The 19001-nt window shown below is 36.7% G+C and overlaps 1 protein-coding gene and 1 pseudogene across 1 annotated transcript in view; one reads left to right on the top strand and one right to left on the bottom strand.

Annotated features, from left to right (window-relative positions):
* The window catches only part of TRPM6 (transient receptor potential cation channel subfamily M member 6), a 138946-nt gene that overhangs the window by 59666 nt on the left and 60279 nt on the right, over nt 1–19001 (bottom strand). The window contains exons 12-19 of the mRNA XM_060300839.1: nt 18666–18800; nt 17536–17589; nt 15330–15470; nt 12929–13063; nt 10855–11135; nt 9268–9496; nt 5090–5242; nt 85–231 (exon numbers count right to left, since the gene is read on the bottom strand). Of these exons, the coding sequence (XP_060156822.1) occupies nt 85–231; nt 5090–5242; nt 9268–9496; nt 10855–11135; nt 12929–13063; nt 15330–15470; nt 17536–17589; nt 18666–18800 (1275 nt within the window). The remainder of the gene's footprint in view (nt 1–84; nt 232–5089; nt 5243–9267; nt 9497–10854; nt 11136–12928; nt 13064–15329; nt 15471–17535; nt 17590–18665; nt 18801–19001) is intronic.
* LOC138842723 (dynamin-like GTPase OPA1, mitochondrial pseudogene) lies at nt 1888–2841 on the top strand (annotated as a pseudogene).

Raw genomic sequence — 19001 nt, 5'->3', positions numbered from 1 at the left:
TAAATCAGGCAATATCATTATCAACATTATCATTAGCAATTAACCATCCTGAATACTATATGTAATTTTTGAAATGAGACCAACCGTATAAAACGAAAACTTGACAATTGGAGCACTGTAGAACTCATAGACTTTCCTGGTCCATGGGAGGCTTTGGGGCCCACCCTTCAAATCAAAGTGCTGATTTTCATCTGGTTTCTCATCAGGGCCACTTTCCAAATCATAGTCTTTCTGTAAAATGAGCAAACGATCATTTATTGTCAGAGGCGTAACTAAAATACTGACATTTACAAGTATCTAAAATATTATATATTTCATAAATACATAAATATAGTAAAAATATTAGAAATTAACTGGGCACCCACCTGACAAATTACAATCTTAGTCTTGAACGGAAGGAAAACTACGTGTATTGTATCAATCTTTGACAGGGTAAGGAGAACAGCGTATTTCTGAAAAGCAAGCTGAGTCTCTCATAGGAAAACCTAGTCAAACTGAGTAGTTCCAAGCATTTAAAAATGGTCCCTCTTCCTGTTCTTTTTAATCTCCTTTATCAGTAATTTTGGAACCTAAGGATATTAATAAAATCCTTGTGAAATCAATAACAGAGAATAGAATTATTTCCATAATTCAGGAGGACAAAATGGACACATAATGCTGAAACATCTTTCCCAAATTATAGGGAAGTCAGGCACAGTGTTAGTTTGAGGATTCTGTCTTTGACAGCTTCTCCACTCATTTATAACAGAGGTTCTACCTGAAGCTCATGGACTCTCTGAACTTCTGGAGTTCCTTGAACCTCCTGCAATTATATGCAAGTATTTGTGTTGTGCATGCATTTTTCTAGGGAAAGCATCTTCCATCAGTTTCTCAAAAGTTATGGGCCAGCCTAAAGGGGTTAACAGTTGTAGGTGGTGAGAAATGAGTATCTGTGTGACAAGGAAGTGGTTGCATAAATGTGACTACAGAGGGGTCTACATAGAAGAGCTGTTAGAAGGAGAGAAAAAAGAAAGGAAAAGAAAGGAAAAAAAAAAAAAGCACTTGCACCCTGGTTGCTTTCGAGAAGAGGGAACTTAGGGATTATGAAAGAGAAGAAAAAGAGATATCACCCTACTTCATAGATTTCTATGTGGTTTTAATCTTTTAACAGGAAATGTGGGCTTCCCTGGTGGCACAGTGGTTAAGAATCCGCCTGCAAATGCAGGGGACACGGGTTCCAGCCCTGGTCTGGGAAGATCCCACATGCCGCGGAGCAACTAAGCCCGTGCGGCACAGCTACTGAGCCTGCGCTCTGCAGCCCACGAGCCACAACTACTGAGTTGGTGCGCCTGAACTTCTGAAGCCTGTGCGCCTAGAGCCCGTGCTCCACAACAAGAAGAGCCACCGCAATGAGAAGCCCACACACTGCAACGAAGAGTAGCCCTTGCTCACTGCAACTAGAGAAAGCCTGCGCGCAGCAACGAGGACCCAATGCAGCCAGAAAGAAAGAAAGAAAGAAAGAAAGTTTAAAAAAAAAAAAAGAATTTTTTTTGGAATTCAAAACTCCTAAAGACAAGCATGCTAAAGGCACACCAGATGACTACAAGAAATTGAAGCTTTGTTGTGTTGGACTTTTGGAAAATGGTATGGGAGTCAATTGAACAACAGGCTGATAGTTTCAAAGCAACACGTTTTAACCTTGAAACTGAGTAGAAGAGTAACTATCCTCGCCTGCGAGAACTTGACCGGAAAAAACTGTTTGAAAAAACTAAAAATGAAATCCTCAATGAAGTTATCAGTCTGAGCCACATTACACCAAAACATTGGGAGGAAATTGTTCAGCAATCTTTGTGGGAAAGAGTATCAACTCATGTGATTGAAAACAACCATCTTCCAGCTACACAGACCATGAATTCAGGGACTTTTAATACTACAGTGGATATCAAGCTTAAACAGTGAATTGATAAACAGCTTCTTAATAAAGCGATCGAGGTTGCTTGGGAGACCCTGCAGGAAGAATTTTCCCACTTCATGACAGAACCAAAAGGAAAAGAGCACGATAACATATTTGATAAATTTAAAGAGGCTGTTAAGGAAGAAACTTAAACACCAGAAGTGGAATGATTTTGTGGAGGACAGCTTGAGGGTTATTCAACACAATGCTTTAGAAGACCAGTCCATGTCTGATAAACAGCAGTGAGGTGCAGCTATTTATTTTATGGAAGAGGTTCTTCAGGCTCATCTTAAGGATACTGAAAATGCAACTGAAATATGGAAGGTCCAGATTGGGAAAAGAGGTGGTTACATTGGAAGAATCAGACCCAAGAACAGTGTGTTCACAATGAAACCAAGCATGAACTGGAGAAGACGCTGAAATGTAAAGAGGAACACCCAGCTTATCTTGCAAGTGATGAGATAACTACAGTCCAAAAGAACCTTGAATCCCAAGGAGCAGAAGTAGATACGAGCTTGATTAACGATACTTGGCACCACGTTTAGAGAAGACATTACTTAAAAACAGCTCTAAATCACTGTAACTTTTGTTGAAGAGGCTTTCATTCCTAACAATGGCATTTTGTAGATTCTGAGTAGGAATGCAATGATGTTGTCCTATTTTGTCAAATACAATGCATGCTTGCTGTCACCACAAATACTTTAGTGCAGCAACTTAGAAACTCTGAAGTCAGGCAATTAGAGAAAAATGTCAAAGAGGTATTAGAAGATTTTGCTGAAGATAGCGAGAAGAAAGTTAAATCGCTTACTGCTAAACAAGTTCAAATGGCTGAGGACCTCAAGAAAGTTAGAGAAACTCAAGGAAAACTTGATGCATTTATTGAAGCCCTTCATCAAGAAAAACTGTAATAAAATCCTACTCATATTATAATCAGCTCTGCATACATACAAGAAAACTCCAAAGTCTTTGTCCTCCATTTTTTTCTTCTGCTATTCCACCTTTCTGAACATAAAATAATCATAGAATAAAAATTTTAAATAAATAAAAAATAATTTTTAAAAAAGAATAATGGCTTTCATTCTCCTATTACCAGTGCTTTCATCATATTTATTATCACACTAGTACCATGACGACAAAGACACTCTAAAAGAGCATCTATGTCCCTCCTGTCTTTGGCTTTCCCCCAAAATACATAATGCCAATTGTGTTCCTCAACTAATCAAGTACACTATACTTAATTAGCATTATGAAAACTTGTATGTCCCACCAAATGCTACCTCTACCCCTTATTCTCTGATTAACAAAATTTTAAACACAAAGCAGATAATCCAAAACTGTTGCTTTAGTTAAATTCAAAGATAAAAGAACATTGTTACTATGATTATAATCCATTCGTAACAGACCAGATTTGAAACACTTTTTCAATAAATGCTTTAACTTGAATAATGGTGAGGTATCATGGATAGTCTGTCTGATTATAGGCTCCATAGTAGCAGGGGCCGCATCTGCCTTAGTTAATGAAATGCCCCCAGAACTTGTCTGGCTCGTGGAAGGTAGCTATTAGATATTCGTTGAATTATTAATTGATGTGGCCATGTCCAAACCACCAGGTGAGCAACTGCTGTAAGAGAACCACTATATTACAGACAAAATTTAATTTTTCAGGGAATTGTGAGGGCTTACTATCTTTTTTGAATGTTAAGGGCACATTTAATTGGCACTCAAGGAAGGAGTTCTTTCCCTAAGAGTCGCCACTTTAAGAAGAACTGCTTAGTGGAATGCTCCAACTATCTGCAATGCCTTCAGTTTCAGTGAAAGCTTATCTTTCTATGAAACGGCTAAGAGCCAAAAGTGAAGTTACATTCACTTCCAAAGCACTACTTGCAACCAAGTTGCCAACATATTTACATATTTGTTTGTAGATAGATGGTAAACAGTTTCCTTCATTGTTTACTTCAACAAGCTAATTAAACTTAATATGAACACTGAAGTAGTATAAAGGCAAACATATGTATGTGAATGTCTCACATATAAAGATTGCCTTCTATTTCTAATGGGGTTAGGCAAGCACTACATTACTTCTTTCCTTAAAAAAAAAAATTTGAAATGGTCTAAACTTAGTAACCACATAATCTAACCAGTACAATCACAATTATGACAACTTGACTAACCCAGCTTTGCAACGGAGAACTCACACACTCTATTGAGTTTAGAATGTATTTGCCATCTTGGACTCTGAGAACCCCAAATGGAACTATCAGGCTTAGAAAAGTAAGAAGGAAAGGAAAGGGAAGGAAAGGGAAGGGAAGGGAGGGAAGGAAGAGGAGAGGAACACATATATACCCAAACAGGCATGATAGTAAAAAATATTTAACTACTGATCCAGTTAACTGTTCTGGCATTAACCAATCAGAATAAAGGCTCAACCAATCACAGCAGATGCCAGCCATACAAACTAACTATAATTATTTTTCATTTAACATTTATCAAATACGTTTTTAATATTATGACAAATACCTCATAAGTACAAAAGCACATCAGACAAGACGCTAGCTAAAGATGCATCACTGAAGTATTAAGTACCAGAAAAGATGTTTACTACATCTCACAGTAAATGACAACTGTATCAGCAGTGATCCAAGTTGAATCATAAAATTCAAAAAATATATGCCCAGACAGCATATTGGAGACTCTCCAGTGAAGCTGCAATAGAAGCAGCTCAAGTTGCCCATGAAAGAGTATACATCTGGGAACTCAAGTAAAACTATTCAAACTCATTGGATATAACAAATGAAAAAACTATGGCGTGAAAGAGTGAAGATCAATGCACATTTTAAACCAGCATATTTTTAAGGATATGAGGCATCCCTTATTGTAGCTTTAGAGAAACAGTAAGTCTATTTATTCCACTAGTCACAAAGGAAGAAGTTAAGCAGCTTTCAAGACATAATAAAGTCTTTGATTTTGGCAGAAATAGGATATTTTGCTTAATAACATATGGGGGTTAATTAGAACTATCATACATGCTATACCTGACCTTACTATAATATGATTAAGACTGTTAAATAATTTGTTAAATAAATAAGCTTTGTGTCCGTGTATGTTTGTGTGCCATCAATGCTATGAAAACCTAGTTCATTATGATATTGCACTAACCAGACAAGCACTTTCTTTGGGAGCGCTGGCATTCTGGTCACCATTATACCACGTAAACTGGGAGTCCTGAGACTGGGGAACATGTGACATCTCTGCTTTGCTTTTAAATTCCAATGTCAAAATGGTGGGTGGGAAAAGAATACTGATGATGATCTTTAAAAGAAAAGAAAACAAAGTAAGTAGTGGGGGTTATACAAGGCACAAGTATGATCCAAATAAAGTTAAGATTTGGGTGTATATAAAATGTCAGCTCCATCCCCAATTCAGTGGATATCCTGATTGTATACATACTTTCCGACTCGAGAATTCCAATTCTAGAAGTGTCTCCCTCAGAAATACTCATGAATCCAAGCATGTGTAGATAGGGATGTTCTTTGCATGGCTATTTGTAATAGCAAAAAATTAGTGTCAACCTGAATGTCCATCTATAGAGGGAGAGCTGATGTGGGACAACCTAACAGTGGAATACAGTCAGCCCTTCATATCCGTGGGTTTCGCATCCACAGACGCAACCAAGTGTGGATTAAAAAAAAAAAAAAATTCCAGACAGTTCCAAAGAGCAAACTTGAATTTCCCATACATTGGCACCTATTTACATAGCATTTATATTGTATAAGATAGTATAAGTAATCTAGACGCAAAAGTTATATGTAAACACTACACCGTTTTATATAAGGGATTTGAGCATCCACGGATTTTGGTATCCTGAGGGGTCCTGGAACCAATCCCTTGTGGATATTGAGAGACAACTGTACTATGCAATCATTGAAAAGACAAAAGCAATTGAATATAATGAATATAATGAAAGTTATATTGTTAAGTCTAAAAACAGCAAGTTATAAAATAATATGCACCGTGTAATCCCATTTTAAAAAATTAAAAAATACGATGCATATACATATATGCATTTGAAAGTTTAAAATGCATACACCACACTGTTATATGTTATAATACCCAGAGGCACGGCAGTGAGAAGTCTTCTTTTTCAATGAGCATATTGCTTGAATAATTCTTTAAAGCCACTAAGTAGTTACTATCATATAAAACACATGGAAATTTATTCATATTATAAAATCAACAATATAAAAACATACCAAGTCACCTTCTGTTAGATGCATCTCCCATCACACATATATTTTCTCTGCCAGTAAAACCCAACAAAGATAGAAATCTAGACATCCACGATTTTTTCATTCTATTGCTAACATTCATGAATTTATTTATAGTCTATTCAAAAGAATTTTTATCTTCAACCTGTATTGGCCTTTCAGGGTAAAGAGTTTAGAAGATTTACTAAATATTGTGACAATCATCTTCGTGAACATTATCTCTTTCGAGCTAAAATTAGGCCTAGTATTCTGGGATTCAGGGAATAAAGGTAAGATTAACCCAGACTATATACCACTCATGATTAAAGAAACTAAAGTCATGTCCTTGTCGACTTCATTTTTTTTAATGCTGAAATGACCTTTTGTTGTTTTTTTTTGTTTTTTTTATAACACCTTTATTGGAGTATAATTGCTTTACAATGGTGTGTTAGTTTCTGCTTTATAACAAAGTGAATCAGTTATACATATACGTATGTTCCCATATCTCTTCCCTCTTGCGTCTCCCTCCCTCCCAACCTCCCTATCCCACACCTCTAGGTGGTCACAAAGCACCGAGCTGATCTCCCTGTGCTATGCGGCTGCTTCCCACTAGCTATCTATTTTACATTTGGTAGTGTATACATGTCCATGCCACTCTCTCACTTTGTCACAGCTTACCCTTCCCCCTCCCCATATCCTCAAGTCCATTCTCTAGTAGGTCTGTGTCTTTATTCCCGTCTTACCCCTAGGTTCTTCATGACCGTTTTTTTTTTTCTTAGATTCCATATATATGTGTTAGCACACAGTATTTGTTTTTCTCTTTCTGACTTAACTTCACTCTGTATGACAGACTCTAGGTCCATCCACCTCACTACAAATAACTCAATTTAGTTTCTTTTTATGGCTGAGTAATATTCCATTGTATATATGTGCCACATCTTCTTTATCCATTCATCTGATGATGGGCACTTAGGTTGTTTCCATCTCCGGGCTATTGTAAATAGAGCTGCAATGAACATTTTGGTACATGACTCTTTTTGAATTATGGTTTTCTCAGGGTATATGCCCAGTAGTGGGATTGCTGGGTCGTATGGTAGTTCTATTTGTAGTTTTTTAAGGAACCTCCATACTGTTCTCCATAGTGGCTGTATCAATTTACATTCCCACCAGCAGTGCAAGAGTGTTACCTTTTCTCCACACCCTCTCCAGCATTTATTGTTTGTAGATTTTTTGATGATGGCCATTCTGACCAGTGTGAGATGATATCTCATTGCAGTTTTGATTTGCATTTCTCTAATGATTAATGATGTTGAGCATTCTTTCATGTGTTTGTTGGCAATCTGTATATCTTCTTTGGAGAAATGTCTATTTGTTGTTTTGTTTTAAAGCTTGATTTCCTGTGAAGGTTCTCTGGACTTTTCCCAGTCTGATAGGATTGGTTTGTTGGTGTGCTTGTTTTCTTTTCGGATGTAGAACCCAAAATACATGCAATCTTCCAGGTCTGGAAACACCATAGTTAGCAGGCACAATGACAATATTACACTAATTAATTCCTAACCCACTTCCTGAAAAGGCTCCACATTCTTTTGCCCTTGACCGTTGCAGAACAATTGGCTTGTGAAACAGTATTCAATAAAATCAATATTCCATTTCCAACGAATAGGTCAGAGTCTATTCTACAGAAGCACTTAAATGAGTTTTCCCTTCCACATAAAACTCTACAAGGTCTTCCTCCAGTCTTCATCCACATGGAATTAGTCTGACCAGGACATTTTACATTTGCAAAAGTGTTCCCAAAACTCACAAGCCAAGCACTGAGGAATTAGGATCCAGGAACGGATGATATAAAAATAAAGTATACGAGGAGCACAAAGTTATTAAGTTCTCAGTAACAAGAATTTCTATTCAACTAAAGTATGTACAGGACAGAGCCATGGAGAAAATTATTTCTCAAAATCCCAGCTATCTATACCCCCATCTCACTCTCTGAACATTTAAAAAGAGTTATTGCCAGCACTTGTGCAGCTAGAGGTGGACCCATTTACATCTCTGCTTCATCATTTCCAAGGCTGAAATCGAAACAGATCAAAGGAGAACTTCTTCTAGAAACAATTGTTGTTTCTCCAATATTTTGTTAAAGAGGAATCTATGTGAAATAATTTCTGGTTGACATTCCTCGTTTCCACAATATCATTAGTGGAATTAAAATGTACAAGCTCTTTTATACATTTTATGTCATATCTTTTAGTTGTTTGTGTTTTCTATAGTTTGCCGACCAAAAAAATGTTTTTAAAAACAGTCATTCTATTTGGGACACATCATATCTTTAAGAGCTCTAAGGAGAATAAAATTAAAATATAAATTATAACCTTGTGTAGCTCTTAATGATCATGCTTCATCCCCATTTTTTCTGTTTCATAAGCTATGTACTTCTTAAGCATGACCATAACCTAGAACTTTTTAGGCTTAGGTTTGATGTCAAAAATTAAATGCCTTTAATAATTAACTAAATTACTCTTGATAATTCAAGATGAAAGATGAGGCTAAACCATAATGGAATAGAAAAATTTGGAGATAGTTAGTGGTGTGAACAAATGTGTTTGAGGGCAGCTTTATAAAATAGCCATTTATTTCCTGAAACATCACATTAGGTGAACACAACAACAGAAATTGCTAATTTTATTTAGTTTATCATGAGTTAGTATTTTTAAGCTGAGAAAATTTTCACTAAGAAGTCTCATTTACTTCTGTTATAATTATCAGAGGCAATGGTGTTTACTAATAATGAAATCTTGTTTATGTTTGTACATTCTTTTAACTTCTTCTAACCAGCCTCTCATGAGTATGCCTTTGTGATGGACGGAGCTGGCACAATTGTGCCCATTTTTTAAAAGAAACTGTGGTAGTGGGAGATAAAGTAATTGTCAGAGGTTCCACTGTGAAGATCTCAGCTCATCTGTGAGAATCAAAGACATTAACTGGTTTTCCTGAAGGTAATCTTCTGGAGCAAGGGAAAAATGAACTCAAGAGTATAGACCTCAACAGTATAGACTAAACTAACGTTAAACTCTATAAAGCAAGTAAATATACCTTTAACCAAGAGTTTTTCCTCATTTTCAGACGCCCCATCCACATATCTGTCAGTAGCATTTGGGTACAAGTATGTGAAACAAAGGGCCTCAACCCTCCAGAAACAGCCAGTTTTAAACAGGTAGAATTGCTCCAGTTCTTGAGTTCATAGGTCAACAGTTTCATGGCCATTCTTTCATTCTGTTTGAATGCCTTCTCCAACACATCTAGGGCAAGCCGGCCAAACTGTCTGCAATGACACAGTGGTGAGTGGCAAAAATAAATGCAGGTGAGAGCCCCAGAAACATTAAAAAAGATTAGATATGAGACTCAGAAAAGACCAAGACAAAAGAGGGAACAGTAAAATGCAGAAGCTGTTTAAAAGGGATTGCCGCTCAGGAAATGGATTGTTCTGCCTTTCTTAAAAGAACAGAACTAGAGGGTTTCCACCAGGAGTGCCTGAGCTATCCATGGGGAGAAGCGAATCCACACCACAAAGCAAGCTGTGTATGGCTTGATGTGGGGCTCCCTGATAGTACCTAATAAAGAATTTTTTGACAGAAAAGATTGTTCAAAAACTGAACTAGCATTTAAGGAAAAACTGTAGAAACTCCCCTCACCACTCCTTTTTTTTTTTTTTTTTTAAGATTTTAGGGACTTCCCTGGTGGCACATTGGTTAAGAATCTGCCTGCCAATGCAGGCTCAAACAGGTTTGAACCCTGGATCAGGAAGATCCCACGTGCCGCAGAGCAACTAAGCCCGTGCACCACAACTACTGAGCCTGCATGACAACTACTGAAGCCTGTGCACCTAGAGCCCACACACCACAACGAAGAGTAGCCCCCGCTCACTGGCAACTAGAGAAAGCCCGCGCGCAGCAACAAACACCCAACACAGCCAATAAATATATAAATAAATAAATTTAAAGATTTTACAAAATACACAGATGACTTAAGTAAGAAATTAGACCTGGAGACACCCCCAGGTGATCTTCTTGGAGGTCGTTTTCTCTAAAAAGTAGACACTGTCATTCTCTGGAATTTTTTAAATCAAAATGATAAATTAGTTTCTATTAACTCTAGCTTTCTTTCTTTCCCTACTACTACAATGCTTTAGTAAATCAAAAAATCAAAACATTTCTAACTTTTCTATCTTCTACCATCACTCTCTGGTAATTTAATACATAATATATTTATTTGTTTTCCTGCCTGAGCGGCACTTAAAGAACAAATTTTAATATAACTTAGTATCAAAGAGTTTGAGAGTTAGGAGGACTTCCAAAATCATTCATTGAACATTTTATAGTTAAGAAACTAAAGTCCCGAAATCTGGTCAAGTGATTTGACAATTAGTAAAGAGCTGGAATAGGTCTAGAACCCAAGTCTCCTGACTTGAAGGCCACCTCTCTTCCTTTTAGTCCTTAAAATACCTCAAGACCCTTATTTATGGGAGAGTCCATGAACCACACTCATCTTACAAGTTCACTTCATACAAGTTCACATCTTACAAGTCCACTCATCTTACAAGTTCTAAGCTGAGGGAGATAAACGTGTCTAACCATTCTAAGAACTGTCGATGTTAATATCAGGTAAAGGGAGAACTCCTACTTTGAGTAATTTTTCAGCTCTTCTGAGGCATCATCAACCATGTTGCTCTCCTTGGCTTCCCGGGCCATTGCTCGGTACAGTATACAAGCAATTACTGCCTTGACTGTGGCCTCCTCTCCGTGCTGCCAGAAGAACATGGCCATCTTCTGCCTTTTCATTAGCACAGCCCAAACCAGCAGGTCATTATAAGGATAAATAAAGCCAGTAGAGTCAGGGTCATCTGATATATTTTGTTCTTCTTTTGACTTCTTCCTTGATTTATGAAGGGCTACAGACTTTTCCTGTTAGAATACAAAATAGCAATGGGTGTCCAAATACTCAAATGCGTGATGTTCTACCTGACAAAACACATCGGGTATCTTAAAAATATTTTTAAATCACCGAAAAGAGATGGAAATAATAATAGAACTTTATAAATCAGAAACCAAAATTTTGGCCTTTTTTAATCCATTTCTTGTTGCTTCTAATAATTCCAGGGTCCCTAGGCTGAGATACCTTAAGTTCACTTAACACAACTTAAAACACTATACCTTTGGAATAGAGCCACTAACTATACAACAATTTTCAATTTCTCAAGGAAATGGGCTGAAATAACATATGAGATAAACGATAACTATTAAAAAAAAGAACTCTAACCTTACCTTACAAATAGATTCATTATCTTCCTCTTAGAAAAATGGCAACTAGTGTTGCCAACATTCATACAAACAGATTGATTTTAATTTTGCTTTCCTTTATTCTGACTATATTCCCCTAGTGATGGTAATAGTAATAATGAAATACTATTCTCTACCTGGTAAAACCACCTTTTATAGATCATCTCAAAAACCATTCTCTAACCCCCATAGTCTTCTGTATCACTTTGTACGTATCTCTCTCTCGATGCTCATCATACTGCACTGTGGTTTTTACTTTGGGAGGGAGGGTGGGACCATTTCTCAGTCATAATTATATCTTCTCCAACACACCTGCATCTCAAATTCAACCAAGTGCCCAAACTAATGCCTGGCAAATAACAAGATTCAATAATCATTCTTTTTTTTTTTTAACATCTTTATTGGAGTATAATTGCTTTACAATGGTGTGTTAGTTTCTGCTTTATAACAAAGTGAACCAGCTATACATATACATACATCCCCATATCTCCTCCGTCTTGTGTCTCCCTCCCACCCTCCCTATCCCACCCCTCTAGGTGGTCACAAAGCATCGAGCTGATCTCCCTGTGCTATGCGGCTGCTTCCCACTAGCTATCTATTTTACATTTGGTAGTATATATGAGTCCATGCCACTCTCTCACTTTGTCTCAGCTTATTCTTTTTAATTAAAGGAGATCACAGCAAAAACAGTAACAAGCTTCCTCTATTTCTATAAATGAAGGGAATTTATGTTCATGTTTTATGGCCAACGGTAATTTTATGAAATATCTTTTCATTCTAAGAGCTATAAAAAGCAAACCTCTTTCAGCCAACATAGGAACCATTTATATGGAAACTCTTAACAAAAGCATTCACCCCCAGAGGAAAGTGGGATTGAGGTAGTAAAGGGAGGGGGGCATAATACTGCTCACACACACTCACATGCACACACACAGTCATAAATACATTACCATTGTCATACTGTAACATTAGGTCAAAATTATATTTCAGAAAGCTTCAAAAGGGAAAAAAGAAGATGCAAGAGGGCAGTGTCAGAGAACAGAAAGGAGGAGGAAACAGTCACCTCCAATTAGCCTTGGGGAAAGGAGGAGGAGGGTGCAATGTTGGGCTAGTAATTCTAGTTTTTAGTACCATCCCATGGACTGCCTTCCTGAGTCAACATCTGGACATGGTAGAGGTAGGAACAAGGAAGGCAGCCTGAGGTGCCAGCCCCGGCAAATCATTTAGTTGCTTGTCCTGGGCGTTTGCTCATCATTGTTAGAGAACACCTGTATTATGCTTTTGACTTGCACCATCTGTTTATAGTGCTTGTAAATGATCCCTCTATTTGTATTCCCCATTCTCAAACTTTAAATGAAGAAAAGATCTCAGTCTTTAAGGACAATTTTCTTTTCAAATCTAAAATAAGTAACTGGTACCTTGACTTTGTAAGGTTGGGCAGTTCTAATGAACTGGTAGTGCAGTGTGCTTTCTGCAGATTCATTTCTATTTCCTGAGCGGCATCTTCGGTGAAGAGGGGGCTGAGGAAGGCTTTGAGCAAAAGTGGTCACTTGCTGGAATATGTTATTTTATTTTTAAAATAAAACAAAAAGGGAAAAAGATGATTATAGTGGTAACAATTAACATTTTATTTCTAGACAACAATAAAAACACATATAATATTGTGTCCTATCAAATATCCAATGGTTCTGTCTCTCATCCAAGATTAGTAGTTAATTACTCCTCCAACAAGAGCCTCTCATGATCCCCTTCTTACTAAGCACACTCTTATTTCCTAACATCTTAGAGAACATGTTCTTTTGCTCCCTATCATATATCTGCATTCCTTTTCTATGTGGAAATTCCATTAGAATCAATCGATGTTCTATACCTGAAACAAGTTCAGAATAGGCAATAAAGATTCACAGTTCTGATAAGAAAAAGTTCCCATTCACAAACAGCTCCAAGGTTAAGCTTCAGTTAGAAAGTTACAGAACTTCTCCAGGTGTTATATCACTACTGGAATTCCAGTGGCTAGGCCCAATAACAACATAATTAATTGCTTGTCAGCATGAAGCTTTCATCAATGAAAAACAAAAACAAACGAGAGCATTCTTAAAGGGACTGACATAAAATTCCCAACACAAACCGTATCAGGAACTTTGAACTTTATTTTACTTATTTATTAATATTTATTTATTTATTTTATTTGTACTTTATTTTATTTATTTATTTTTAGTTTGTGTTTTACAGATATAAATTAGATGTAGAAGTAACGGGGTCCAACTTTTTAAAGAAACTACTCAAATTATTATCATTATTATTACTGTGATATAGAATTAATAGTATCACTAGTAATAATCATAATGACTATTAGTATTAAGTTACTCTATACCCTCTATGTACCAGGAATATGGGTTTTCCTGGCTATTCTAGGTATTATTTTATTTAATCCTTTTGATAAATTTATGAAAGGGGTATTATATTATCATTCCCATTTTAAAGATAAGGAAACTGACACACAGAGAGATTAAGTTTCTCACTCAAGATTACATAGCTTCTAATGAACAAAACTAAGATTCAGTCCCAGATCTCTCCGACTCCAAACCATGTATTCGTTAACTGCTACGATCTAATTTACTAGGAAACACAATAAACTCTGTACTCCTTCACTAGAAAATAATTAGAGAAATGGGCAATTTCCTTCCCATTTCCAGAAAGGGCATTAGAGGAACCTGCCTAGCATGCTCCCCACTGGGCTGCACCAAGGTCACAGTCAGTCCTATACCTGCCACTGGTAACCTCAGAGCAAGGCATATTTTGTTTACTTGAAGGCATTGATACCTCAAGTGTATCCCTATGCCTGTGAAATGCCAATAAAGAACATATTCTCTTTGAGAGTTGGGTTTCTTTCTGTTTTGTTTTCTCATCCCTTAAAGCCAAGCTGGGTTTTCACTTCACATGATTCTTTAAAAATAAAGGTCAAAAGTAGCTTGATATTCTAGACTCTTCATGTGATCTTATCCCAAAGTATCTTTCCAGTGTCATCCCTCACAACCTTCTGGCACTTGTCCGGTGACAAAGGTCTCCTTGTCACTGCAAAACCATACCCTGGTGTTCACAGCACTGTGCCCTTAACTGTTCCCGCTCTTCTCTCAGCCAAAAATGCCCCAAACTACCTTTTCTAACACTTTCATTATCCCCTAATAAGAACTAGGCTCTTCAGTTTATTGATCTGTACTGGCAATTTTAAGAAACAAGCAATGTTTTCTCTGCTAATCGACTAACCAGCAACTCTAATTTTACATTCCTAGACTTTCAAAAATATGATAGAAAATAAAATACGTATAATATGTGTTTTCACATGGTACATTCTGCATGCATCTTCCAATATAACCCCTAGAGACTTGTTCCAAGTTTGTCATCTCCAGGCTATGTACTATTATGAGTGATAGATATAATCCTATTAAGCTTTCCACTTCTGTATTTTCAAAAGATAAAGAAAGATAAGGAAAGAACCGGTCATCTCTCCCTCTAATACTTCTCACCACATACTTCTGTGTCAATATGGCACATATTATATCCTGTTTTGTATTGTGGCTAGTTATTCATAAATTTGTTTCCTTTAAAAGTTTCTAAACTCCTGATCTTTATGTCCATCCCAGGCCAGCATGCCAGCACTTAGCACAGTAATTTACATGCAGCAGACATTCAGTAAGTGTCGATAAACAGTATGTCCATTTTGGAAGCTCTTCCCATCTAAACTTCCCGAGCCATTTTTCTAAAAGTATAACTCCTAGGAGTCCTTAATTTTACTAGGATACTTTTCAATTATGCTACCTTATGTTTTCTGTAGAGGTCGCTGTAGAGGGCTCTGAAATTTTTTCTGGTATAGCTGCTGCGATATGCTCTACCAATAAGGTATTCTATCACCAGTCCAATGTCAATCAGCGTTATTCTGTAGCCTGGGAGAACGGCATGCTGAAACAAAAACATGTAACACGTAACTGTCAGTTCTCTTTTTCTATCCCTTTTGCCACGTCACTAGAACATAACCAAATAAACTGCAAAGAGGGAGACTCACACTCTTCAGCCTTAGAACAATGCTTAAGACTCACAAATGAAAGAAGAGCCCTTGAGTTACCACTAATAACTAAAACAAGAACAAAAACAACTGATCACTTAATACGGCAGCTACTGATACAACCTGGTTGTTCAAATGGGAAAAAATACTTAGCCTTAAGATGTTTTTAGTTTCATAGACATGGAATGTCTGCTTTTAAGAGCTCATTTCCTCTCTTTTTCTCTCTCATGCATATACACACTTTAGAATAAAATACATTTAAAGAGAGTACAAAAGATTGTTTTTAGCTGGAAATGACAGAACCACTACAACAAACGTATAATCACTGGAGGATATGCTGGAGGGTCCAAAAGTAACACTAAGTTAAATCTTAAGCTTCTCTATTGAAATGGCTGTAACACTTTGCACTGTGTTGACCAAATCATACACAAAACAAGAATAGGAAAGGAAGTAGAACAAATAGAAATAAGGAACATGAAGCGGCAGAGCAAAATGAGATTTCAAAACACGAGGCTGTGCCAAGACCAGCGTCATGGCTGCTAGGGGCCTGAGTAGCAGGTTTCCAAGCACATGGGCCTTGGGCCAAATGAAAACTGCTCTGACCCCTTAAAGGCCACCACAGTGCCTCTTCATAAGTGTTACTTCTGAACTGTCATTCATAGCACACTTTTAAAGGCACAGAGTGCTGAACAAGATCTTTGAAATGAACAGATTGTGAACAATGTTCCCAAAGCTTTGAACAACAAATACGGTTACAAATATAAATAAATGCAAATAATTTAATTTCTCTCTTTCACATTCATAATTCACTTTTTCCAAGGAACACAAACCATGCGCTCATTTTGCTGCTAGTTAAACACATATTTAACTATTTCTCTCCCTTTTCTTCAGTTTTCCATGACAGAATCAGAGTTTAAGGAGATAATCTAAGGAACATCATTTTGACCCAACATAAATCAATGCAAAGTAAATTTACATCGCCATGGAAACTTCTGCTTACTGCTAATCTGCCAACTAAATGTCTTCCTCCACCTTTTACTCCCACCAAGTCAACATAGTCAGAAAGCCCACACTCTCTCCATCAAGATATTAGACTTCAGAATTAAGGCAAAAAAAAAGTCTGTTAAAGCTGGAAAGTTCTGGTAATTAATGGGGGATCAGAGATGATTTTTTTTTTTTTTTGCTTTTTTTTTTTTTTTTTTTCCCCAGTACGCGGGCCTCTCACTGTCGTGGCCTCTCCCGTTGCGGAGTACAGGCTCCGGACGCGCAAGCTCAGTGGCCATGGTTCACAGGCCCAGTCGCTCCACGGCATGTGGGATCTTCCCGGGGCACGAACCCGTGTCCCCTGCATCGGCAGGCGGACTCTCTACCACTGCGCCACCAGGGAAGCCCCAGAGATGATTTTAAGTCTGACTTAACTCAAAGTTCAATGAGAATACCATGAGCAAAATATTAGCAAAGGTATAGACCAGTGGGATCCATCCTGGTTCCCTAGAACAATGCTTAGACTCACCAAGGAAGTGAGAGCCCCAGAGTTATCACTAACAGACAAAACAAGAACAAAAACAAGGGAATCACATACCAGTCCTTCAATAAAGATAACAGAATCAGGAAGTTTCTCTATTTTCAGCAGGTATTATTATCATCATTGGCAATATTATTGTATCATGTTAAGCTGAAATTCTGCTTGGAAGTTTCTATGTCTCCAATTCATGTTTTATAAGAGAAAATAATTATTAGCTAACGCCACTTACTTGGTGGGTCAAATCTTTTAAAACACAAATTACAAGAAAAAATATGAGTGTGGTTTGGTTATGAAATTGTTCAGAGTCACAGGTAAAGAAGGTAGGTAATTCGCTAGCAAATCCAAGTCTACATTTTACAAAGCAAAATCTGGTAACACTTCACCACAAAGCTAAGACAATACCAGAAGAAATTTGTACACCTTCATAATTAGGTTACCTGTTTTACATCTTGGACAAGATGATGCAAGAGCATATTGGTTGGTCCTTGTTTCTGTAATAAAGAACAAAAGGAAGAATTTTAATTACCTTTTAATTACCATGTGCTAGGGAGAAATAAAAAACCTTTATTTCAGAATTCATAAATTATCCAGAATACTGAAAACTTTCTTCAACATCTTTAGTAATGAAGCTTAAGCCAAATTAATTCTAAGGAAGGTATTTCCCAAGAGAAGATGTGATTAGATTAAAATATTTTTCAATGCAAGATGTATGTATCTAGGAAGTAAGGCCTTAATTAACTTTGTGTGGCAAGAGGCAGAAATAAATGTTAACTAATCTGTAACTATCCTTTATTATATATAAATCACACAATTACAACTTTCATCACACAATTATATTCTACCAACAAATATTTATTGAACACTTACTACGTTCATTCAAGCTACTGAGGGATTCAATGAAGAATAAAATTACTTTCTTCATAGAATTTTTACAATCTAATAGAAGAGAGTGGGACTTACACTAAAAATAACCAACAATATGAAGATAGGTATGTTCAAAAGAGTGGCAAATAATCTGTATTATAGGGGCACTATAATATGTGAATTGGAATAATCAAGAAGATAGGACTTGAACAGGGCTTTAAAGAAAGGGTAAGATTCAAAGGCAAGGAAGGACATCTCAAGAAGGGTGCTTGGCTTAAGCAACTGGTGTCTTTACAAGGAGTAAGCCAGTCTCATTTCAATAAAAGGTTTACATAGGAAAATTGCAGGAACAAAATTTTAAGTGTCCTTAGGTTGAAATGCTTCTAATTACTCAATAAAAGCAATTTGTTCTTATTCACATCTTTGGCTTTAATTATGGTCTTACTATCCTATTTTCTTAAATTAGTTTATGCTTCTATTCTGTATAATTAATTAAAATGGGAAACACAGAAATGACTATAGGATACAATGGATTTGGTAAGAAAGTTTCTTCTTTGCTTGAAAAGTCTGTCTCTCTATAAGCTATCTTTGTACATGAACATTGAAGAGGACTTGAACATTCAAGATATAGTTTAAGCTAAGTGTTAAGCTAATTAATAAATAAATCTTAAGGAGGTGGCTAATGAAATGTTCCAGTACTCACTGTATTATAGAGCTCTTCCAGTCGGGAGATGGTAAGAAAGCGATGGAGGTTCATGCCATATTCTATTAAGAGCTTCACGAAATCCACTCGATCCATCACCAAAGCATCTAACATTGCTTGTTCTAGCGAGCCAGGCTTCAGAGAGCAGAAATAAATAAGAGACATAGAGAAATCAAGAAAGGAGAAATAACTAAAGAATTACATGTATTTGAACTCAAAACTATACAGACAAAATAATCATAAAATACATTCTTACTAAGAAATGTTCAGGACCTAAGTGAAGAAATAACAAAAGGTAAACTGAAGGCATAAAAGACCTCTTGAATAAATGTGTTC

The sequence above is a fragment of the Globicephala melas genome, chromosome 6 (genome assembly GCF_963455315.2).
Source record: "Globicephala melas chromosome 6, mGloMel1.2, whole genome shotgun sequence".
In the NCBI taxonomy this organism is placed as follows: Eukaryota; Metazoa; Chordata; class Mammalia; order Artiodactyla; family Delphinidae; genus Globicephala; species Globicephala melas.
Note: the sequence above shows the minus strand (reverse complement) of the source record. Positions and strands in the feature narration are given on the sequence as shown.